Source organism: Myotis brandtii, unplaced genomic scaffold (genome assembly GCF_000412655.1).
Source record: "Myotis brandtii unplaced genomic scaffold, ASM41265v1 scaffold359, whole genome shotgun sequence".
Lineage (NCBI taxonomy): Eukaryota > Metazoa > Chordata > Mammalia > Chiroptera > Vespertilionidae > Myotis > Myotis brandtii.
Window position 1 is genome coordinate 1270479 of NW_005363802.1, and position 24650 is coordinate 1295128.

General features: G+C 42.0%; 1 protein-coding gene and 1 pseudogene across 6 annotated transcripts in view; both read left to right on the forward strand.

Moving 5' to 3' along the window:
- The first annotated feature begins 345 nt into the window (after nt 1-345).
- LOC102238790 lies at nt 346-1604 on the forward strand (annotated as a pseudogene).
- An 11173-nt stretch (nt 1605-12777) lies between these two features.
- Nucleotides 12778-24650, forward strand: part of GEMIN8 (gem (nuclear organelle) associated protein 8) — a 21459-nt gene continuing 9586 nt past the window's right edge. Inside the window, exons 1-3 of one of the 6 annotated variants that reach the window (XM_014544316.1) lie at nt 12778-12895; nt 21173-21215; nt 21848-22286. In XM_014544316.1, coding sequence (XP_014399802.1) covers nt 21204-21215; nt 21848-22286 — 451 coding nt within the window. In that variant the 5' untranslated portion in view covers nt 12778-12895; nt 21173-21203. The other 5 variants (XM_005871881.2, XM_014544317.1, XM_005871880.2 and 2 more) reach the window with 5 other exon arrangements.

The window sequence follows — 24650 nt, forward strand, 5'->3', positions numbered from 1 at the left end:
AAACTTGTGTAATACGGACAAAACACTGCTGTTCACTGCAAATATACTCCCTTTCCTTCCCTGAACAGTCTACACACACCTGCATGTAAGCAATAAACAGTGTGGACTTCCGGATCATTTTTCCAATACCAGAGGCCATTTCTAATCATACTGAACGAAAATGTTTGCAGGGGACAGGATGGCGGTGGGGTGGGGTTCTGGAGGAAGAACCAGAAGGGGGTGGGACGGCAGTGCCTCGTTTCCTCCCTCGGCGCCGTTTTGTGGCTGCGAGACCCACAAATAAAGGGGAGAATCAGATCAGACCGGCGGTTGCACGATCGATTGGGCGGTTTCACGCCCCCTGGTTGGCGATCCGGCAGCGCCGCCTCGGCCTCCGTGACTGGGCTGCATTTGTGGGACCTCTGTCTGGAGAGGACTCAAGATGACCACCGAGGAACCTCTTCCCAAAAAGGTTCGACTGAGTGAGACAGACTTTCAAGTTATGGCACGAGATGAGTTGATTTTAAGATGGAAAGAGTATGAAGCATATGTGCAAGCTTTGGAGGACAAGTACACCGATCTGAACTCCAATGTAACTGGCTTAAGGGAGTCAGCAGAAAAACTACAGCAACAACACGAAGCGTCTGCACGCAGAAAAGACATCCTTGTCATGCGACTAGCAACCAAGGAGCAAGAGGTCCAAGAGTACACTGCTCAAATCCAGTACCTCCAGCAAGTCCAGCAGCCCGGTGCTGCCCCGCCGACATCAACAGCGGCAGACCCGGCGATCAACTTCTTTTTCCTAAAAATGAGAGGTGAGCTGGACGAGACTAAAGACAAACTGGAACAAACCCGGAATGAACTGAGTGCCTGGAAGTTTACTCCTGATAGCCAAACAGGCAAAGACGTCATGGTGAAATGCCGAAGGCTTCTCCAGGAGAATCAGCAGCTTGGAAGGCAGGTGAACCGGGAACTTATTGCGCAACTTGAAGCAGAGTTGGCTTTACAGAAGAAATACAGTGAGGAGCTTAAAAGCAGCCGGAGTGAACTGAATGACTTCATCATTCAGCTGGAGGAAGAAGTAGAGGATATGCAGAGTACCATTCTAGTTCTACAGCAGCAACTGAAGGAGACGCGCCAGCAGTTGGCTCAGTACCAACAGCAGCAGGCTCAAGCCCCAGCCCCAGGTACCAGCAGGACTACATCTGAGCCTGTGGGACAGGCGGAGGCCCCAGGTAAAGACTGCAGTCGGCTGACCAATGGACAAAGCAACGGCAGTTCCTCCCGGCTGGGGATGTCTGGGTCTGGAGGTCACAGGGAGGGGGACACGACCGAAGATGGCTTTCCTTCTTCTCCAGTGACTGGTAATAAGGCCTCCAACAGCTCAGAGGAGAGAACTGGCAAAGGAGGTAGTAGTTACATAAACCAACTCAGTGCAGGGATATGGAAGTATAGTCTCTCCCACGGGCAGTGAAAACTCTCTCACACAGTGAAACGACACAGACTCCAATCATGACTCTCAAAAGGAAAAAACAGTGAGTGGGAAAGGTAACCGAACTGTTGGTTCCTGCCACGTTCAGAATGGCTTGGACTCACGTGTAAATGTACAGTGTTCAGTTTTATAATATTTTTCCAGCAACTTTTTATGCAGGGTTATTCAATTTGGGAGAGGATACTATCCACAAAATTAATGCATACTTTTGTCACAATTTACCGTGTGTGTGTGTGTGTGTGTGTGTGTGTGTGTGTTCCTTTTTTTTTCTCTTCTTTGCTTCAATATATCTGCCACTTTGGAAATTCTAACAGTTAATTACTTTGTTGCTAAAACGTCATTTAGGGTCAGGTTACTTTTATAAGAGTTAATGTAATGTTGTAAATGGAAATCTTTCCTTAAAGTATAAGGCAATGGTGTCTGTATAAATCTGTCTATCTAGAGCCTGTGGTGTGTAGGGCATTCCTGCTCGTGCTTTTACTATGCTTATGCACCATTCAGACTTGGTGGAGTAGATGTGGTTTTATGACTGCCAAGTTTCTCAGTGCAGTAGTTTTCACTAAAAGTTAGACTTGTTGGTGGAGTCCTGTAGTAGTTTCAGTGTTAGTTTTTCCCCCCATGCATCTGTGCATTTTATATTTAGGTGACTGAATGTTTGAGAAATTTGTGTGCATAGTTACTCAGTTTTTATGAACTGTTGTATCCTGTCAATGCACATTGTTCTGTGACTCCAGTATTTACCTGTACTGACCAAACTTAAATAAAGATTTTTCTTGTTAAAAACATTGCCTAGCAGTTTGCATTGATTCTTAGAAGATGGTTATTTCTCATACATGAATCTAAGTGAAGGTCATTTCTCACACACTGATCCATGGAATCTGTAAGGTTTCTTCAGAATTAAACAAAAGAAACCAAAAATTGTGTCCCATTACAAGCTGTCTTTCAATCACTGCTCTGAAGATGAAGGGATAGATTTGCTTATTTTATTTTATAGTTATTACCCATTTTGTTGGGTATTTTTTGGAGTAAGGAGAAGGCTGGGAAGTATAAAAACTTTTCCTAAGCCCTGGAAGTGCATAAATACCTTCAAGGGTGGGGTGGAGTTAAATAAATTATGGTAGAAATGCTCTTCAAAAAGTGCCTATACATCTATAGTGGATAACATTGAATTGGAGTCTTACTTTAGACACCAGAACTAAAAGAAAATAGCAGTGACTCTGGGTAACAGCAATATCTGAATTTACTTAACATCTAGATTCCCAGAGAGTTATGTATTATTTAATTTAATTACATTTAATTCTATTTTAATTGCACAAATGGTCCACTTTACTCTTGCAGTTAATTCTTTTATTAAAAAGTGCCCTAACCGGTTTGGCTCAATGGATAGAGCGTCGGCCTGCGGACTGAAGGGTCCCAGGTTCGATTCCGGTCAAGGGCATGTACCTTGGTTGTGGGCACATCCCCAGTGGGGAGTGTGCAGGAGGCAGCTGATCAATGTTTCTCTCTATGTTTCTAACTCTCTACCCCTCTCCCTTCCTCTCTGTAAAAAATCAATAAAATATATTTTTTTAAAAAAGTAAGGGTAGGGCCCTGGCCAGTGTGACTCAATGGTAGAGCATCAGCCCGCACACTAAAGGGTCACAGGTTCAGTTCCCAGTCAAGGGCATGTTTCTGGGTTGCAGGTTTGAGTCTCCATTGCATCTAGCAATCTGTTTTATGTTTTAAATATGCCCTGTATGTTTAAAAGATGTGCTATTTATTGGTTGGCTAAAGGAAATGAGCCTTGCATCACATAAATTATTAGTCCCTAATTAATTTTGTATAATTTCTGCTGATCCTTGTTCAGTTGCTCCTTTCTAAACTAGAGATAAATTTGTACCAGGATGAATGGAAAGGATGAAGTGACAAGGAAAAAGAATGGAGCAGACGCAAGCATGAGGTTTTTGATGACTATTGATTGCTTGGCTCTGCTGTCAGTTTCCATTGATTTGTTGAGGTCGACTGGATTTACTACTACTATGCTTTGTTTCTGAGAGCCAGTATTTCATTTTCCCTGCAGCAGATGTAGCTTGTGCATAGGTCATTTCCCTGAGACCTCAGCGTATCCAGGAAACAGTCAGGAGCTAAGAAATAAGTCAAAACACCTCTGAGCAACCAACATAGATATGGCCGTTTCCCCACTGTCTAAACACATACATAAAGTGGAAAGCCCTTTGGAGCTCTCTGCACAACATAATTCTAGTAAACTCAATTGTGTGATTTTCCAGCAAGGCATATTAGAAGCAGCAAATTTGTTAGGAGGTCAGAAAAAAATAAGGCTGCCACAGAGAGACTGCTAACTCTCTGACACTGGCAACCACAAAAATAACGCCTAAGAGACTACAAGAGAGAAAAAGACCAAACAACAAAAAAAAGAAAACCTGTAAGAACAAGATTCAAGGAATCAAAACTCAGGAGATTTGATCATGCCTTGTAGAGGCAAATAACCTTATAGTTCAGGGGTGGGGAACGTCCAGCTGCAGGCGGTATAAAGCCCACAAAATCATTTAGTCTGGCCCTCAAGGCATTAGGGGTGAGCTAATTAAATGTTTGACCAAATATAGCAGGCTAATTTTTAAGTTGATAATTTTGTATGGCCCACAAATGATGTTATAAATATCCAAATGGCCTTTGGCAGAAAAAAAGGGTCCCCACCCCTGCTCTAGCTGAACTGCACATGAGGACATCACTGCATTCTGTGTGGAAGAGAAATTGACAGTCTCATGGCAAGCCTGAGATAGGAAAGAGTAAGATATGCCCAGGAAACTGTTGTAGGAAACAGGAAAGTATGTAGTATGTTTAAGAAAGAGTTCTAGCAAAAATGGTTTTGCTGCTGTTGTTTTGTGTGTTTAAATGAGTAAAGATCAGGAAAAAATGATCTCTTATTTTTTAATATTTTAATCAGTTAAAAATTTTAACAGAAAAAAACATATTCTTATTTAAATGACATAGTTAAGTAAGTCATTTAAATATGCCACTTCTTCCCTAATATTCTGGATACTTTAGGCATTATTGTTTTTCAAACAAAGTATAAAAATCTCTTTAGAAGTGTCGTGTTCTGCAAGTATCATTATAACAGCAATAATGTGATTTAGGAAGGAGAGATACAGAAAGAGAGAGAGATACAGAAAGACAGAGACTACTAACTCTCTGGCATGTCAGGGGTTATTACCATTCCATCTTTCTTGCCTTTCTTTCCCAGCAACATATGCTTTCAATTTTTACATAGTTATTAACATGAAACATAATTCATTCTTTTATTTGACTTACCACTCATCAGATTTACTTTCTATGTACCTCTATAATAATCATAATTTTAATTTTTATGACTGCCAGTTCCTAAATTGCTTCCAAGTTCACTAATTATCCATAAACAATACTGTAATAAATAAACATCTATGCATATATAGCTATTATGTCCTTTTGTAGTCTTGAATTACTGTCAAAGGATAAATTCCCCAAAATGAAATTAGACATGTATCTAAAGTAAAGTAAGAAACATAACTGAAGAGTGACCAGCTTTATCAGGTTGTGGTAAAAATAAGGTCTGGATACTAATCAAATCCCTCCTCCCCAGATTAGCAGAAAACTAATTCCTGGACACCTCTTCCTCCCACTGCTCTGAATTGCCCAAGAACCTGGAGATTCATTCAAATTCTTCACAGAAAACTAGAGACTGACCACCATCCAGTGGGCACTTCATGACATTGCTTCAGTTAATTCTGTGCTGTGACACAAATGACCCCATGCATCTGATGGGCAATGTCCATGGCTCTTACACTCTGAGCACCCATCACCCATCTATGAAGGGGGCCCAGTGGGCATTATCATCCCTCTATTAAGAGATGAAAAAAGAGAGGTTCTGAGAAGTAGTTACTTGACCAAAGTGTCAAAATCAGTAAGGTACAAAGCAGATCTTTCATCCCCTAGAACAGGCCTTTGTCCATTTCACCATATGAGCTCATTATGTGCAATATTCATGCCAACCAAAATCTGAAAACAATGGGAGGGCACTATTAACCTGATTTTTACAAAACTATGAGGGGAATACTGTGCAGTATATGTAGTTATGTTTTTCTATCATGCCCTATAAAATATCTCGTGAGACTAGAAATCATACCATAAGTGAAACTGTGCTCTAAAATACCCTTACACATTATAGGGCTCAAATGATTTTAGGCAGTTGAAATGAACAGTATTCTTTAGAGATTAACTTAATCCTGAGCTTGTTGAAGATATAACATTAAAAAATGTAAAAGAATAGAGTTGGAAATGCAGTCTACAAACAACACATTATTAAACTTCAGATGTATAGTTACACCCATTTACATGTGATAATATGTCACTAGCGTATGGCTGTGAGATTATGCATTTGTATTTGCTTTTAAAAGTATTTCTCCATCAATAACTATGTACAGCTGTGCCCTCTGCTGGATGAAAATGGGTGCTATTTTAGGGAGCTATACATGGACAAAATATAGTGCATTATCACATCTATTTAAGCGGAAATTTTCATTACTTGAATTCTGAGTAATATTTCATAAATTAGTTGAATCCATCCCACACCAATCCCCTAATCCTCTTTATAAATTACTGCTAAAGAATCTCATCTACTGAAAATTCAAAACACTGTTAAAAATGAGCTCAGTACTGTTTATCAGCTGATAGTGACTTGTTACTTCCAAAAAAAGTAGTCATAATTTAATAATATAAATATAGATTAATCTTTTTGGAGTTCACCAGATCTCAAGAAGCCTTTCATTATAGTATTTTAAGTTTGCCAATATCCAAATAACCACAATTATTGTCCCATTTAATTTCACAGTCGTTTAACCAGTGTTTATTCCCATATGGTATGCTCCGTTTTAATGACACAGAACCAAGTGAGGCATGCCCCAATTCTCAGGGGTTTTATCATTGAGTGGAAGATGCTGAGAAGCAAATTAACAATTCTGGAGTAGCATGTGTCATGAACACTGGGATGGCCCAGAACTCCCTTCAATGAAGGACTTGTTGCTCCAGCCTCAGTGAGCCACCTCACCCAACACCATGCTCCCTCTCAGAGGCCCATGTCCAATGACTTCTCCATATGAAAGATAAAGGCCCTGACAGCTCAGCCTGACTATCACAACCCAGAAAGGCCATTTTAGCCCCTGAGATGCCTGTGGAGTCCACAAAGACTGTTGTTAGGCCACATCCAAGTTCAACTCTTCTCTCTACCCCATAGCTTCCCAACTGGGGGTGATTCCCCCCCCCCCCACACTCCAATATTTGGCAATGTGGAAACATTTTTAGTTGTCACAACTGTGGGGAGGAGAGGTATGTGTATATCATTGAATCAGCTTTCTGGGGAACAGTTATAATCGGATCTACAACAAGAAACCATTTGGTTTTTATATGAGGGTGTATTAGAAAGAGAGTGGTATGTGTGTGTGTGTTTAAATGTATTAGTATACAACAAACTTGGAAGGACATACACTAAATATAAAGAGTGGTTATTTTTAAAGTAACGGGAGTATTTCTTGTTTTCCTTTGTGCTTAAGTGCCTGTGTTTTCCAAGATTTGTGTTTTTGTTCTTCTGTGTTTCTTGTGTTTTGTTCTGTGCTTGAAACACATGTTACTTTTGCATTCTGGGGAGGGAAAATATGCTAATTGCAAGGAAAGAGGGCATGGTCAATAGTATCAAACACTGCAGAGAGGCCAAGTAATACTAGGTAGTAGATAGAAAGAAGTCAGCAGAGAGCCTCGGTGAGACAGCTGTGTTGTAGTGGACGTGCTAGGAGAGAAATGACAGTGGATTGAGAGAAAAGGTGAGAGAATCACAGTAGGCCACTTTTTACAGAAGTAGGACCACAGAGAGAAGTTGAAAAAATAGACAGTAAGGAGTGGGAGATGAACAGTCAACCCAAACTATTGCAAAGATCAGAAAGCCTGAGCAAGGCTGATGCTGATGGAAAGAGAGAGAGAGGAGAGAGAGAGAGAGAGAGGGAGAGAGAGAGAGAGAGAGAGAGAGAGAATTGAAAGGGCAAGGTGCTTGTGAGACCGTGGGTTTGGATGCAAAGAACACAAGAATGGATTGGCCTAGGCCAGCCGTGGGCAAACTACGGCCCGCAGGCCGGATCCGGCCCGTTTGAAATGAATAAAACTAAAAAAAAAAAAAAAAGACCGTACCCTTTTATGTAATGATGTTTACTTTGAATTTATATTAGTTCACACAAACACTCCATCCATGCTTTTGTTCCGGCCCTCCGGTCCAGTTTAAGAACCCATTGTGACCCTCAAGTCAAAAAGTTTGCCCACCCCTGGCCTAGGCAGAAACCAAGAGACCTCTTATTCTAAGGCAAGAGGCAGGGTTAGTACAGAGTTTAGACATTTTGAAGTGATAAAATCTGCACCTGGTCATCTTTATTTTTTCAGTAGGAGGTGAGGTCATCACCTGAAATAGAGTATCTGCATACTGGGACAGGAGCTTGCCAGGGAGGTGAATCTGAAGGGAAATTGGCGAGGCCTGAAAGTGGCTCACTGGGGCGGGGGTGGAAATACTCCTAGGAAACTGCCATTTCCTTTACCCGGTTTCAAAATAACATCTTAGGAGTGTTAGCACCACCTACATGAGGCAAGGGGACTGCTCCCAACCAACTTCTCCACAACACTCTGGTAGCAGAGGGGTGCCGGAGGGGTCTAAAAAGCCCCATAAAATTAGCTATAGCTTCACACACCTGGCAGGATCATCCACACCTGCACATCTCTGAGGGGAATTCGGGGTCCCAGTATCACAGTCTGGGATTATTCTGTGCTACTTTGTGCTTTAGGTAATGGCCTCTGTAGATTGTCTTGCCCTGGGGTTTACTAGTAAATAAACTCTGCATCCTCACAGGGCCATCGGGCATACCTCAGTCAACCTGATCGCCAGCTGCTGGGACAAGCAGAAGCAGACTTCTCCAAAATATAAAAAAGAGGACATGCCATGCTGCAGCTGGAGCTTCGTTTTCTCCAAGCTCTGACTACCCACCCCCACCCCCCCACAAACATGCCTCTCCCACCCCCAGGATACATTGATATGAGATTACTGTGGCATATGGCCTTAACAGACCGTGGAATTTTTAGGAGCTCCGTTAAAAGGAATGGTTCTCAACTGGGAGCAATGTTGCCTCCCTGCCCAAGGGAGATTTGGCAATTTTGGCTAAACATCCCACAATGCACAGGGCAGCCCCCACAATGAAGAATTATGCTGCCCCAGATGTCCTAGTGCTGAAGGTGAGAAACCCTCCTTTTTTTGAGGGTATCTTTGAAAAGTTTCATTAAATTTTTATTATAAGTAATTGTATTCAAAACAAAAATAAGTGCAGATAATACAAAAGAGCATAAAATACAAAGTAAAAGATCTTCCCACCCACTTCCAATCATCAGAGGTAATGCTGTCAACAATACCTACTTGTTAAAACCAACATGGTGCTCTAGAGCAGCGGTCACCAACATTTCGGACCTCACGGACCACAGTGGTCCGTGGACCACCGGTTGGCGACCGCTGTTCTAGAGAAATCCTACTTTAAAGAGTTACTCATCTGGAAGGACCTTTTAAATTTTTGCTAAAATCCATATAAGGGTTATTAATAATTTTTTTATTTTTATTGATTTCAGAGAGGAAGAGAGAGGGAGAGAGAGATAGAAACATCAATGATGAGAGAGACTCATCGATCGGCCACCTTCCCCAACCCGGGCATGTGCCCTGACTGGGAATCCAACTATGACCTCCTGGTTCATAGATCGATGCTCAACCACCGAGCCACGCCAGCTGGGCGGGTTATTACTAATTTGAGGTTATTGCTTTAAAAAAATCAAAGAAAGTGCCAGACAACAGGGTAACAAGTGGTAGGATTTATAAATTGCTAAAGGATGACACTAAAACTCATGTGAACTCCAACCTTCTTCAGCCTCCATTTCAGAATCAGTTTCTCACTCACCCTGGTCAGCTCTCTGGAGTAACAAATGCCCATCCTTTTCAAAAGGGATTGTCCCTTGTTCATGCTTAGTGCTCCCCATCACCAATATTTCCATGTGAATTTAAATGATTAATGACTAAAACTTGGCCTGGAAGATAAAAAGAACAGGGCCACCTTCTCAGTCAGCTACAGAATTTCCACTCCCTGTAGCAATGGGGATGCGGAAGAATCTGCTAGCTTCCTGCCTTCTTCAGTTAACTTTTAGCTGGGAATCTGGCTAGCAGACAATTCCAAGACTCCACTACCCTTAGGATGGTCCAGTGATGAAGCTCTGGCCATTAGTGGGATTTAAGCAGAAGTGTGACTGGAGACTTAAAGTAGCCTTAAAGCTGTGGTTCTCAACTGGGGGTAGCTTTGGTCCTAGGGGACATTTGGCATTGTCTGGGACATTTTTAATTGTCACAGCTGGGGGATGCTAGTAGCATCTACTGAGTAGAGCCCAGAAATGCTGCTAAACATCCTACAATGCACAAGAGAGCCCCCAAACCCAGAATTGCCCAGCTTCAAATTGAATTGTGCCAAGGTGGAGAAACACTACCTTAGAGAGACGGGGCTTGCCACAGCTTCCCATATCTCTCTTCCCGCTGGCTGAAGTAAGGCACAGTGGTGTGCCATCTTGTGCCATGTGAGCCAAGGCAACAAACCAGGGAGCATGAAGCAACAAAATAGGTGGAATTTGAGTCTCTGGCCAGGTGGGTCTACCTCACCACTCTGAGCACCTTCCACCCAGAGAGACAGAATATATACACACACTCATGGTACTATAAACTCATAGCACGCCAGTAACTGCTCTACCTGACACATATCTACTCCAGGCCTGCTTGGTTCTGCCTTTCCCAGGGTTACTTCAGTTCTTTCTCCCTCTATCTTCTCCCTCTTCTTCTCTCTTTCTTTCCTCCCCTGATGCAGTTTCTTCCATAAGGCGGAGATTTAGCCAGGCCCCAATTAATTTATCAGCCTCAATCCACACCTGAATTTTCCCAGAAGACACACAATTCCTATCATTCCCTACCCCCATTTTCCATCCATAGATATCCCATTTCATCCCACATCCATTTTCTAAACAGTAGAGAAAGTATCTTGTCTAAAGTAATCTCCCTCAATATAGAAACACTTTCTGGCCTTTACCTGCTAGATTTTCTTCATATAACTTACCATCATATACAATTATATTATCTGTTTATTGTCTATGCTCTACTCAACAGTGTTAATTTTATAAGGTCAAAAAACGTCTTGTTCACCACTGTATATCAGGTAAATAGAATACCACTGTCTGATAGGCATTTATAAATACATAATGCGTGCCACATATATAATTTTAAATGTCCTACTAGCCATGTTAAAGTGATAGTGGGGAAGGGCACGTAGTAAGAAGAGAGCCACAGTTGTTTGATAATCATTCACCTTAACTAACTATAGATGAGAAGTTTTCTTACAGACCCTGGGAAGCTGGAGGATGAAACAAGGCTGTAAAAAGATACTAGTAAGATGCCTGAATGGTTCCATTACTCAGAAAAGAAATACATTTTGAGAACTGTGCCCAGGCCCTGACCCCCTCTGGTTGTTTTTCTCAGGAAGGTTGTTTTTCTCTACCCCGCCCCCCCAGGCTGAGCCATTTGTAACATCATAGATTAGCTACCTTGTGATGGGATTTTGAGCTCCTGCAGGCTGGACTGCAGACCCTATCCTCCCCTTTCCATGTTACACTTGCAGCTGCAGGTAGCTATCTTCTCCCTCCTGTGTATATAACCATCCAACTGGTGTGTGTGGGGTGGGGGCTCTGAGCAGAATTTCCAGGGTGACCGACTGCTCTCCCATACTGCCAGCATTATTGGAATAAACGCTCATATATGATTCAACCCTGTCTGCTTAATTTGGCTCAAGTAGTGACAGGTGGCCTGGGACCGATTGTGTCCAGTTTCAAAAGTACAAAGATCATTTAATTTTTATCTTATAATTTATTTTACCTAAATAGTCCTTCCCTAACATGCTCTATTTAAAAAAATGAGATTTTTTTAGCCTTGGCCCGCGTTCCTCATTGGTTAGAGTGTTGCCCTATGCACCTAAAGGGTGCTGGTTCGATTCCCAGTCATGAGCACAAGCCTAGCTTGCAGGTTCTATCCCCAGCCCCAGTCTGAGGCAACCAATAGAGTGTCTCTCTTACACCGATGTTTCTCTCTACCCGCCCCTTCTACCCTCTCTTCAACTCTCTCTAAAAATCAATGAAAAAAATAACCTCAGGTGAGGATTAACAAAGGAATTGAGATTTTTCTATTTTATTATACTAATTCTTCAAAACCCTCTGTACGTTACTCTTACAGCACATCTCAATTCAGCTACCACATTCCAAGCTGTGAATAGCCACAGGTGTTGAGTGGCTACAGTGGACAGTGCAGATGCAAAATAATACTTGAGAATAACTGTAGTAGGCACGCAGTACATCTTGGTTAAAGTTAATATTCTTCTGGGCTGTGATTCTTCTATAGTCCAAGAACAGCATGGTAATAATGTCCACGCCGTTCACTTAGCCTGACTTAGCCACCTGCTCTTATTAGGCATTTGTTTCCAGTGTTCACTTCTTAAAATAATTCTGCAACGAGCATCCAGTTTACATGTTTTCCCTCGGAATAAATTCCCAGATGTGAAAAATTCTAGGACTTAAAGTATGCTCCCTTTTAGGGCTCTTGCCACATTTTGCCAAGTTACCCCAGAAAAAAATACGCCTCTTACACTTCGAGTGGTTCATCTTGGTTATTAATGATTTCTCTGCGGTACTAACAGGGCAAGTACTGCTGATAATGATTGTGAGGATAAAAAGTAATGTTAATAGGCACCACTTGTTTGTTTGCTGTAACGCACCAGGCACTGTGCACTAGGTATTTTTCACATACATTATGGGAGAGGACCCGAGGCACAGGGAAGTCAATAGACTAAGCGCTAGAATGGCGCTCAAACTCAGATCCGGGTGACTATTTCGAAAGCCGGGCCGTTTTCCCCTGGGCCGCGGCCACCCTCCCTTGAGAAGAGCGAAATATCAAAGGCCGAGGAACTACGGTGGGGTCGGGGGCCGCGCAGAAACCACCTTCGTGGCCGCAGCGGTCCGGGTCCTCGCCATAGCGCCGCGACCAGGGTGTCCCACGTTCAACTCGAGGGGCGGACCCTTCTCCGGCGCCCGTCCCCCAGCGTCGTGGTGCAGAACGCGCTGCGGACGTGCCGTCACCGCGGTGAGGGCGGGACTTCCGGCGCTCGGTGTGGCGAATGGGAAGTTCACGTCTAGTCGCCGTGGCGATAGCTCCGCCCACTCGCCGCCACGGAGAAGTAGGTCCGTGCGTCCCACCGCCGAGGATCTGGAAGCTGGGAGCCCGAGGTGACTCCGGGGACGGCTGGGTGTTCTTTGGGAGGTGAAGCGTAGCCTGGCTTCCTCGGAGGCCCTGAGAGCCGAGGGCTGGGCTGTCACGTTGTCGTAGAAATGATCATCTCGCGGTAAAAGGTGGAGCCAGAGGCCCAAGAGATGCCTAACTCCTTGCTGGTGTTTTGTGACGAGGGCCTAGTTGCAGTCTTCTCCGCTCGCACGTGCGTCAGAATCACTGGGTGACTTAAGAATTCTGATGCGCGGCCCCCCTTCCAGGTCAATTAAATTCGAATCCCTAGAAGTAGTGTCCAGGCATCGGCATTTTTATTAAAGTTCCCCATTGTGATTCTGGTGTGCCAGGGGCATTGTGAGAAGCTAGATGTGGAAGGTGAATTCGGCCTGCCCATCCAGCCCAGTCTCTAAACAAGATCGCCCAGGGCAGCCTTCTTCTTGGAGGGACGTCTAGGATATTGGTCCGTCTTCTAAAAAAATTGGGTTTTCCTTCTTTTCCCTCGCACTTTGACCTCTGTGGGAAGTCGGGGGGTGGAAGTGGAAGTTATCTGGAGAACATTTGTATGCACCTTACCCGTGGAGATGGGGAATGCCTTTGCCCTTTTTTCTTACTCAGTAGTTAAACCAGTAGCCAACCAGTACCCATTAGCTTTGAAATCCAGAGCGTTCCTTAGTACAAACCAGTGGGTTCTGAACAATTTCTTTATCAGAAATTATTTTTAAAGTTACTTCACAGGCTAGGTTCTGTATTCAGCTGTCTTGAACCTGAAGTCAGAACAGCATTACTCGAAAGTCCAGACTAAAGATTAATAACACAAATGAGACTTCTGGGGCTATTTACTTTCAACATACAATGTATGCTTATATGGTTTATAAAATTAACAGTCCCTTTGAGATGGTAATGCAAACAGAAAATTGTGTATTTTGAAAGATTGTTAGTAACTTTGGATAGGCATAACTGAAGGCAAGTTCACTGTAAGGTGTGCACGTCTGTGTGTGCTCATTGCTCTGCTGGGAAAGTATATAAACTAAAGCTCCAGAGAGAAATTTTCATTCTAAAACTTTTACAGAGGGTGAAAGATTGTTGTATCTTTTAGGGTCCACCATTGAAGGATATGATGTGAGATGAGGGGGGTGGGGAAAATGGAACATGTAGGCTGGAGTTTGGAGGGTTTTCAAACTAGCTACAGAGCTCCTGGAACCACTGATCTACAATAGGAAATCCAGTTGCAGGACAGAGAAAAAAGTGAACGAGTGAAGAACGTATAACTATAGTTGGTCATATACATTGAAAATATCTTTGAAAACATTAGTTAAATAACTTATGCTTTCTGAAAAAAATTTGGAGCTTTATAATAAAGTCAGAGTTATTTGAGTGACTAGCTACTCAGTGATTTTAGAGAGGGTAGAGGTAGGAGGAGAATGTGTTACCAGGAAACAATAATCCCAATAGCATCCAAGGAAAGGAAATATTAGCTGTGATTTTTATGCTGGAAGAAAAATGGGAAATTTAAAAGAAGTAGACTGCCAAATCCATGCCTACAGATAATTGATTAAACACCCAAATGAGTGGGGCATAATGAATGCTGTATACATTCAGAAAAGAGAGATTAACATGAAATTACCATGTATGTATTTATAGACGTAAAATTTGAAATAAGGCTCCTGAAATCTACTGATGCTCTTAACCACTTTTAAACTAGCCATGGGTTTTGCTGGTAGGCGCTTAACTTGTATTACCTGACTGTTCACTTATTTCTTTGTGATCGCACTAGTTTTTTTACTGCACAAAGGATATACTTACAGTGACGAGATCTTACTGTTTCTTCTTATGAGTTGTTTTATTATTATGTCCTCAGTTATCCCAGTTTTCAGCTATCCTATTGCCTGTTGTGTTTATGAGTCTGAGGGTAACTTCTTTTTGGGTGTCCTCATATTTCACTTCTGATTCTGACGTTAGTCACATGGGCATTTGGTGAACTTTTAAAGAAATCCATTCACAAATCCATCACTCTTGCTAACAAATTAAGCAATGCCATTCTGTGGATAGACTGTTATCCATGTTAAAAAGAATTAACTACATATTTTCAGTCTATCTCCTTCCCTCAGGCTATGTTTCTTTGTGCCATTACTTACTGCAACATCCGGAAGACTGTAAACTGGGGTTTGGGGTTGAGGGAATAAGGAAATAAAACTGCTTGTGGGCTCCCTTGCCTATGGTGGCTGTTAGAGACAGAAAGGTGTGGTCTTGCTGAACACGGAAGCCTATATGCTTGTGGGAGGCCTGTGTCTGGGAGGTGGAGCTTGGGCTGTTGAGGGTAGAAGACCATTCAGACTTGATGTCCAAAACACTGAGCAAGGACCATGCAAAGCCACAGGAGGGAGCCAGATGAACTTGCCATCCTTATTAGCTGCTGGGGGTGAGGGCAGGAAACAGTGCTCTCAAAAAAACCTCATTTTATTATTTCTCTTAGTTGAGGAGGTTCCTACCAGTGTGTGTTATTGGAAGTCATCCACTCCGATAGGGTTATTACCACATATACAGAGATTCCTTAGAATCGCATGACTCCATTTATGTAATTCAGATTTCTCACCATATCTTCACTTATTATGAACAATCTCCAGCAGACCCTCCTCCTTCCCTTTACCTTAAAACATTGTAATGAAGGCCTAACTAGATCCTGAAATCATTTCATTGGCTCAGAGAATCAAATCGGTGGGAGCTTTATAGGAATGGTACGACTTTCAGGGCTTTAACCAGCTAACTTACTTAATGACTGACTTTTTGTGTGTTCCTATGCAAAAATCAAAGCAGGTGAGTTTTTGTTTATTTAATTTCCAGAATTCTAGTGGAAAAGGAAGATAGGAAAAACCAGTTACAGATTTATCGTTTTGAGGGAAATTTGTGCTTTTATTTTATTTATCTGGCTGCTATGACACACCCTAGATCCTATATTTATAAGAATATAAATGCTGTATACAGTGAAAAGAAGATGTACAATGCTACATTACTCATTTGTGAAATTTTCAAAATAACTCGATGGAAGTAGTCACAGTGTGTTCATTGAAAACTACAAAGCTCTTGTCTGTTGTTATTCATGTATATTTATGCATTTAAAAATGTCTTTTCCAGGATAAGCAGATTCAATGAAGAATGAGCGCATTTTTCAAGCAAGGCTTTATAGGGAAATATATTGTTGAAGACTCAGGCGCTGTCTTGTCTGTGGGTCTCGGCAGTGTTCAGTGAATGACCTCAATGCTGTTTTTATTCCTTCCTTCTCTAATGGTTGAGGACAGACAATGAATTCGGTCTCTGTACTTGCCAGGGCTCAGCTGGGTAGTGACTATTATGCCATTGTACTCACGGGGGAAGGGCTGCCCGGTTGGTAGTGCTGTGGCTCCCAGCCTGCCCTGACATTGCCAATCTCTTTTCTTTCAGCTGCATCATCCCATCAGCCCACAAAATGTGCTATAATAGAGTAGGAGACACTCCTAGGGAGGTAGGGAATGAAAGATAAAATTAAAGACCACTGAAAAGGCATCTAAGTCTGCGGCAACCATAAGCTTTCTTTGCTTTGAAATGATAGTGGTGTCTGATGGTGGTGCTGTCATAATGTCTAGAATTATTTTAATGTTGGCCTTTCAGAAACCCAGGTGTTTTTATTAAGTTCTTAAGCATTGTGTGTAGAAAGAATAACCAGCTTTGAACAGGACCCTTCCCTTGGGAGCTAACTGGTGCAACTAGTGGGGAAGGATGTGTATTCCTTCTCCCAGTGATAAGACTGGGAACTCTCCCTTCTTCCCGTCCTTGTTGGGTCACTGTCTCGCTCATGGCAGCTGGTAGAGCAGTGGTTCTCAACCTTCTGGCCCTTTAAATACAGTTCCTCATGTTGTGACCCAACCATAAAATTATTTTCGTTGCTACTTCATCACTGCCATGTTGCTACTGTTAGGAATCGTCATGTAAATATCTGATGTGCAGGATGGTCTTAGGCGACCCCTGTGAAAGGGTCGTTCGACCCCCAAAGGGGCCGCGACCCACAGGTTGAGAACCGCTGTGGTAGAGTGTTCATCAGAAATCATGGCACTGCATGTGCATTCTTAAGTCCCGTCGATTGATACTGTTTTGCCGGAGTTTAAGGTCATTTTTTCTTAAGTCTTTAAATGTCTATGTAGATCTTTAAGAAGTGATTCAATTTTCTTATTTAGTCATGGAGAGGATTCTTTTGTCCCAAATATTAGGAACTGGTCACCAACATTGGGGTTGGTCATAATCCCAGTTCTCTTGCTTCCACTCGTCTTAGTCCAAGTTTAAGGGTGAGAATCCAAAGTTTTTCCAGTGATTTCCAAGTGGAAAGTGAGGAACAGTTAGGATGCTTAGCATATTGAGGGCAGTGTCTGTACAGCTTAATGATGTATGCACGTAAAACGGGTGGGCAAATGATGGCCCGCAGCTTTTCTGTTGTACTACACAGGAGCTAAAGATAGTGTTTACATTTTTAAAGGGTTGTTCTTTTCAATTGAAAAAAGAGACTGGATGTTGCCCATAAGCCCAAAATATTTACTATTTGACCCTTTACAGAAAAAGTTGCTGGCATAAAATACCAAGAGTAATACTGGAAATAGCGAGCTAATCCTATATAATAAAGAGCTAATATGCTAATTAGACCGAACAGCAGAAGGACCGTCCCAGACAACCGTCTGGATGATCTTCCTGACGAAGCTAGGGCTGTGGGGCTGGGAGGGCCAGCCGAGGCAGCCGGGGCTTGCAAGGGCTGAGCCCCTTGCACGAATTTCGTGCATTGGGCCTCTAGTAATAATAATAAAGCTCTATGCAAGCTGGTATTCCTTTTTATGTGTTTTTCTATACTTTATCTGATTTAATTTTTCAGAGATTGATTAATTTGTCATTTCAGGAACTATTTATAAGCAACTATCTGTAGGATTTTAGGAATCTTAAAAATAAGGAAATGTAAGAGGATATGATACATAGGTTTTGGAATTTGGGGGGGCGGGGGGAGATAATAAAGCCAAGGATGAAATTGGTATATTTGACATACAGCCCCAGGCCTCTGAACTTGCTGGAGGATGGCAGCAGATGTGATTGTGAATGTCCTAGTGTCTGTCCATACCAATGCAGAAAGCACTAAAATTGAGGACAAAGTTGCCTGTATTCCATCATTAATATAAATTCCTCTTTCCTTAATGGCCTCGGTCTTAAAAGAGTCTAGTCCTTTAGCTGATTAGTTGGTGTGCTTTGTAAATAGGCAGCACACTGGGCTGAATCAGAGCTGCTTCTGCTTCAAATGCTGAAATTGGCTTTCTTCGCTCATCTCAGCTCATTATCCTGGTGTCTTTCTTGCAAACGTGGTCAGTGTACCTTGCGTGATCTCTAAAGCAGTGTACCATGGCAGCCCTTCTCTCAAATTATTTAATGAATTAAAGGCATAAATAAGTAATCTCTCCTCAAATTAGTGCTTCCCTCTTCTTTTTAATCACAGCCATTGACATTTAGCAGCCTGGTGAACATGATGGATTGCACTTGAACTTCTTAAATAGTTGCCTACTTTATCACATCTGCCTACACTTCCCACTCTGCAAAGTGGAGCCTCTCAGACACCATCTCATGCATTTGCAGAATATTGGTGCTGCTTCTTTAAAGTCAGGCTGGATTGTCCCAATTCTAAATAAAAGCAGGCCTTTCTGAGGTCTATGGTAGTGTTCAGTGACAATCATGTTGATTACATATTCGAGGCTGTCAGTTTGGGATAAGTACTATTCACATTAATGTGGTTCTAAGTATGTTTTTTAAGGCTAGAAGGCTGGATTCAAAACTCTTCATCTTCAGAAGACATGCAGATGTCTCCTCGACTTTTCTAATTTAATTCCTAGGCTACTTGTGAATCTCTAAAACAAATTTGATTAAGACACACATGGAGTTCACTTTAATGTCATTAGGTGCTGCAGGCTCTCAGAAAGCGATTCGGGTATCGGTGATAGACAGATGAAAACTGGCCGCAGGTAATTAGCACCGAAAGGCTGCACCTTACAGTTTAGCACTCAAGTGTGTGCTGATTTCTGCCATAATTTCATTTGGGGTTCGTTTCACTTCTCTGGGTGGTTAGCCCCTGGATTATATTGACTATTTTAGATTTCTTCAGTGGCCTGTAAAGCACAAAGCAGTTAACCAGGTTTTCAGATAATGGCTCATGTTTTAAACCTTTAAATTATACTTTAACTGGTTAACTGCCATGATACTTTGAATTTAATTAAAAAAGGTCCGCCGCTTGCGTCTATAGATGCTTATGGCGTACACATGGTTAAGAGTAATGTGGACTGAATGTGCACTTACATTTTCACTGCATCTGTTAACCTTTTTCCAGTTTACGTTCACTGCATATGTGTGTATTTCTGAATTTAGAACAGTGAACAGGAAGTGTGGGTTATATTTAAGATAAATTTACAGAAGTTCATGTCAGCCCTCTTGGAAATACCCTATTTGAAAGCTTATTATATTTAAAAAGAAAGCAAATGATTCTCTTTTAGGTTAAATCTTAAAAGAAGTGGTCATTTTAACGTCTCAACATTACCCATAGTGAAACATCTGATCAAGATTACAAAATAAGTCAAGTTTCTTTCTTAAGGCTTGGAGATTTTTAAATTCTATTCTGTGATTGAGTGAAGTTAGGAAAAATAGGACTCTTTTCAGTATCTGATTTCTGAAGTTTCAAATCCTAAGCAACTGCTCAGCAACACATTGTGTTAGTGGCTTCGTCTAACACAGCAGTTCTGAACCTGTGGGTCGAGACCCCTTTGGGGGTCGAACGACCCTTTCACAGGGGTTGCTTAAGACCATCGGAAAACACATATAATTACATATTGTTTTTGTGATTAATCACTATGCTTTAATGATGTTCAATTTGTAACCATGAAAATACATCCTGCATATCAGATATTTACATGACAATTCATAACAGTAGCGAAATTACAGTTATGAAGTAGCAACGAAAATAATTTTATGGTTGGGGGTCACCACAACATGAGGAACTGTATTAAAGGGTCGTGGCATTAGGAAGGTTGAGAACCACTGGTCTAACAGATGCTTAAATTCTCATGCATTTTAGGGTATTATTTTTTTGTTTAACTTCTTAGAGTACATTCTGATATAGATTGTCATTTTAGTAGCTCTGAACTTCTGAACAGAAGGAAAAATATTAAGTTGGTTTTAAATGGGTTGTAAAAGGTGCAGATTGGACTTTACCTTTAGGTATTTCCTGTCATATCAGTAAGTCACACGCACTTAGGTAGCGGGGAAAGGCGCAGATCTGGGCATAGCAAGGCTTTTGGGCACAAGCATCCTGCATGGTGGCTCCATGAAGAGCCTCCATGGAAGTTTCTCCTCCTGCAAAGGGGCAGCGTGGTTAGACAGGGAGAGCATGGTGTCACCCGCTGGCTGAGAGGTGCTTATCACAATCCAAACCAAAATAAGGTTCATTGAGGGGCCTTAAAGCCCAGGGCACAACCCAGGGTGGAAGATATCTTATTTAGAGGGGCTTCCCCAAGGCCCAATAAAAGTTTCTGGTGAGTTGGCAAGATGAACACTATTCTATTCAAGCCTCAGGGACATGCAAGTTTAATTTAAATAGACATTGGCATGAGTTAAGGATTGGTACATAAAATAATAGTTGTCAATTTTGGTTAATACTCTCTATATTATTTTTATATATATACTAACTACTAACTTTATATAGTTATTTTCAATAGGGAAACAAGTTCTGTTGTTAAATCTCTATATGTCGTTGCACTTTAAGATAGTGACCTTTATGCTGCTGGGGGCATCTTGCATGTCTTTCAATAGTGCTGATGTAGAGTATAGCTTAGGGAATACTGTCAATAATATTGTGATAACTATGTACGGTGCCAGGTGGGCACTGGAAATATCAGGGGGAACACTTTGTAAAGTATATAATTGTCTAACTACTATGCGTACACCTGAAACCCATACCAAAAAATATTGAAAAGTAAGCTGTAATTGAAAAACAAAAATTAGGGAAACCAGTACTTGAGAAGTGGAGTGTCCCTTGAGCCACTTGATCATACCTAAGAGGATCCCTCCTTTTCAGACCACAAGGTCATGCCCAGGTGCCAGGGTCCCGTAGTAGTAAGTTGCATGAAGACTAGGCATGGTACTGGCAAGAGGCACCCTATGAGAAGCTGCTTGGCAAACTACAAAATAGCCATGAATACCACATACCTATACTGACCAGATGTTGCACTGTGGTTGGTCTTTCCTAGTTCCCGTGCCCATTTGGACTTTCACAATCAGATGGCAGCAAAGGTAAGATTTTTGTTTTAACTTATAAGAGAAAAAAGGTAAATTTTAGTCTTTAAAGTCTTGGTGTTCTCATTCCATGATGGAGAAGACCAAAGAAATACATCAGAAACGAAAAGTAAAAGCACCACTGGGTGCATTGCTCAACGTCTTTTGTCCGTGGCACTGAAGAATAGGCTGGGCCAGCAGGCCTTTAGGGGGCAGAGAGGGAGGGACCAGAAAACATGCCATTCATTAGTCCATGTGGTTCTTGGCAGGCCGTTTCAAACTGGGAACTAGTTGCTTAATTACAGTGGATAGAAAGGGCCAAGGTGATAGATGTCCAGTCCTTATCTCTCCCTGCATCCTATCTAAAAATGATCATTACTAGCTTCTGTCCCACTTTTTTATGGCCATCACTTTAAGCTAATTATCCTGTGCGTACCTCATGTACACATACTTCAGAGCGGGTGTGCATACACTCAGTTTCCATTGTGGGCATGGACCTGTCATGTCCTCTTTGGCCAGCAGCATCCTACAGTAGAGTAGGTTGTTAGTAGATACTCAGTAAATATGTGTTGATAAGTTGATGAAACATTTAGGGATTTATCTTGAGGATGAATTGTAGTGTCGAGCCTACACCTCCCTTTATTTTGTAGATGACATCATCGGAAACTACCACGCCTTGGTCTTGTCATCCAGTATATGCAAGATACTGGCAACATTATTATCAAGCAATGGCTTGGATGCGAAGCCACCAGAATGCCTATCGGAGGGCCATGGAGTCTTATTTCAGTTCCCCCTGGTACTTCGCTCCAGGAGGTCTTCCCCAGAGCTTTTATGCTAAGAAAGGTAGATCTTCTCAGCCCTTCTGTGACCATCACCTGTCCTCCCAGGACTCCCACTGTGGTTATTCACATTCTCCAAGGTCTGGGCAGCATCCTCCTGACACCACAAGCGAAGACCAATCTTGGACCACAGAAGAGGAGGCGGAGACCGACTCAGATGATGAGGTGGAGTGCGACCTGAGCAACATGGAGATCACAGAGGAGCTCCGCCAGTACTTTGCAGAGACCGAGAGGCACAGGGAGGAGCGGCGTAAGTGCAGAGCTGCCTTCACATGCTTCCTTTCCTTGCCCTGCATTCTGCAGCTTTCTCTCCCCCAATCTGTAAATTTACTTTCTAACTCCTTAACTGGGTACAGATACTATTCCAAATCCAGTCACAGGCCTGGAAAAGCCATGGTGACATGGCACCTCAATTATATTAGTTTCCAGAGCTATTTTTATATAGGACTTTCTTTTTAGTTCTATAACAAAGCTTCACCCAGTAGGATCTCTAACATTTATTGAATGTTAGAGACTCCACCAGATGGACAGTGTGCATGCGTGCATATGTGTGTGCATACATGTGTGCATGCATGTGTTCCCTAACCTACACAATAGTCCCTCGAGGTATTAAACCCATTTTACAAATGAGGAAAGTGAGCCTTTAGAACAGGGGTGGGCAAACTTTTTGACTCGAGGGCCACAATGGGTTCTTAAACTGGACCGGAGGGCCGGAACAAAAGCATGGATGGAGTGTTTGTGTGAACTAATATAAATTCAAAGTAAACATCATTACATAAAAGGGTACGGTCTTTTTTTTTTTTAGTTTTATTCATTTCAAACGGGCCGGATCCGGCCCGCGGGCCGTAGTTTGCCCACGGCTGCTTTAGAAGGTTATTTAACTTATTCCATGGTACACAACTAATAATTTGCTGTCAGGAATCAAACCAAGGTCTGCCTGACTCCAATTCCTGTGCTCCTTCCTCATGCACAAACTTAGGGATTGGGTTTTGTGCCTAAGACAACTAGGTTCCTAAAATACTGTTGCCAACTCATTGGTACATAGCTCTGAGCCTTCCCTGGTACTGCAGACATGCCATTTCTTAAACATTAAGCTCCCTACCCTCAAAGTAGAGATCAGTCTGAACCTAAATAGAATAACAAAATGCCTAGTACTTAAATCTTCCGATTTGATCCTGCATTGAGACTGTCTTCCCAGGGGTTAGAGAATTGTGATAATGGTCTTATATCTTCAGTCAGAAAGCAGGAATTTTCTTTTTATAATTTCTGACTACAAAGAACTAGAACTGCTTTTGGTGCTCTTCTTACTATTGGAGTTATCAGATCATTTACATTTTAAGTGTCTCTAATAAATATACAAATATCTCTTTTTTTCTCTCTTATAACCAGTAGCCAGTCTCAATATTGTTTGTATTGAGTTCTAATTATATGACAGTTTACCTACCATTTTTAGTAAACAGAAACATGGAAGTCTGGGAAGAGTTTCATTTCCATTTTGAATAATCATGTTTTCATAATGATGCAACATTGTTTTAACTTATAAGAGAAAAAGGTAAATTTTAGTCTTTAAAGTCTTGGTGTTCTCATTCCATGATGGAGAAGACCAAAGAGATACATCAGAAACGAAAAGTAAAAGCACCACTGCAGAAATATATATATTGATTTATTGATAGCATTTATTGATCCCGCTAGGTGTCAGGAACTGAGCAGTGGGCTTTGTATAAAGCGTCACGCCCTTTAGTGTCTTTGCCCATCATTCTTCCTTCACTAAACTACTCATTCAGTTTTTTTTAAATTTTCCTTCTTTCAATTAAACTGTTGACTTCTTTGGTGTGCATTAGAAAGTATATCCAAACAAGTATTTTTAAAACAGCACTTACATTACACATAGAATACATTTCTTTCCTTGAGCTTCAGGAAGGAAGTCTACCTTTTTTCAAAATACATACAAAATAACCATTTGACACGTGAGGGAGAGTAGGCATTGGCCCGTGTCCACATTTGTTTGGAATGCTGTTTGTTACTTTTGAAAAAGAAAATAATGATGATGATGGGGCTTATTTCTGTTGTCCTTACCAGAAGATGTTTTTCCCCCAAGAGATTGATAATTTTACGATCAAAGTTGTAATTAAGAATGGGAGAAAACCCAGTCATCAGAGAGGCCATTTTGACTTATCTGCTAATCTATATAATAAAGAGCCAGGGTCCTAACCACCGAAGGCTTGACCAGACCGGAAGTCAGCTGGGTTGCCATGGCGACCCAGCACTGACTGCCTAGGGGTTTGCAGATCAGGCCCTGAGAGAGGCCTACAGAGAGAGAAGCAGGGTCTGATCCGTAGCCTCTGTGGAAGCCGTTGATCAGAACTTGCCTCTCTCTCTCTCGGCCTCGCCAACAGCCGCGCCTCCATTTCTCTCCAGGCCTCCACAGGGGCTGCTGATCAGCCCTGCCTTTCTGATCAGGCCCCATTGATAGGCCCAGAGATGCTGACTGGCATAGAAACTGACTAATCAGAACCAAATCTGGGTGAACTGTGAGGAGCCAATGGCTGCCTAGGAGGCAGAGCTTTTGACGCTGACTGGCATAGAAACTGACCAATCAGAACCAAATCTGGGT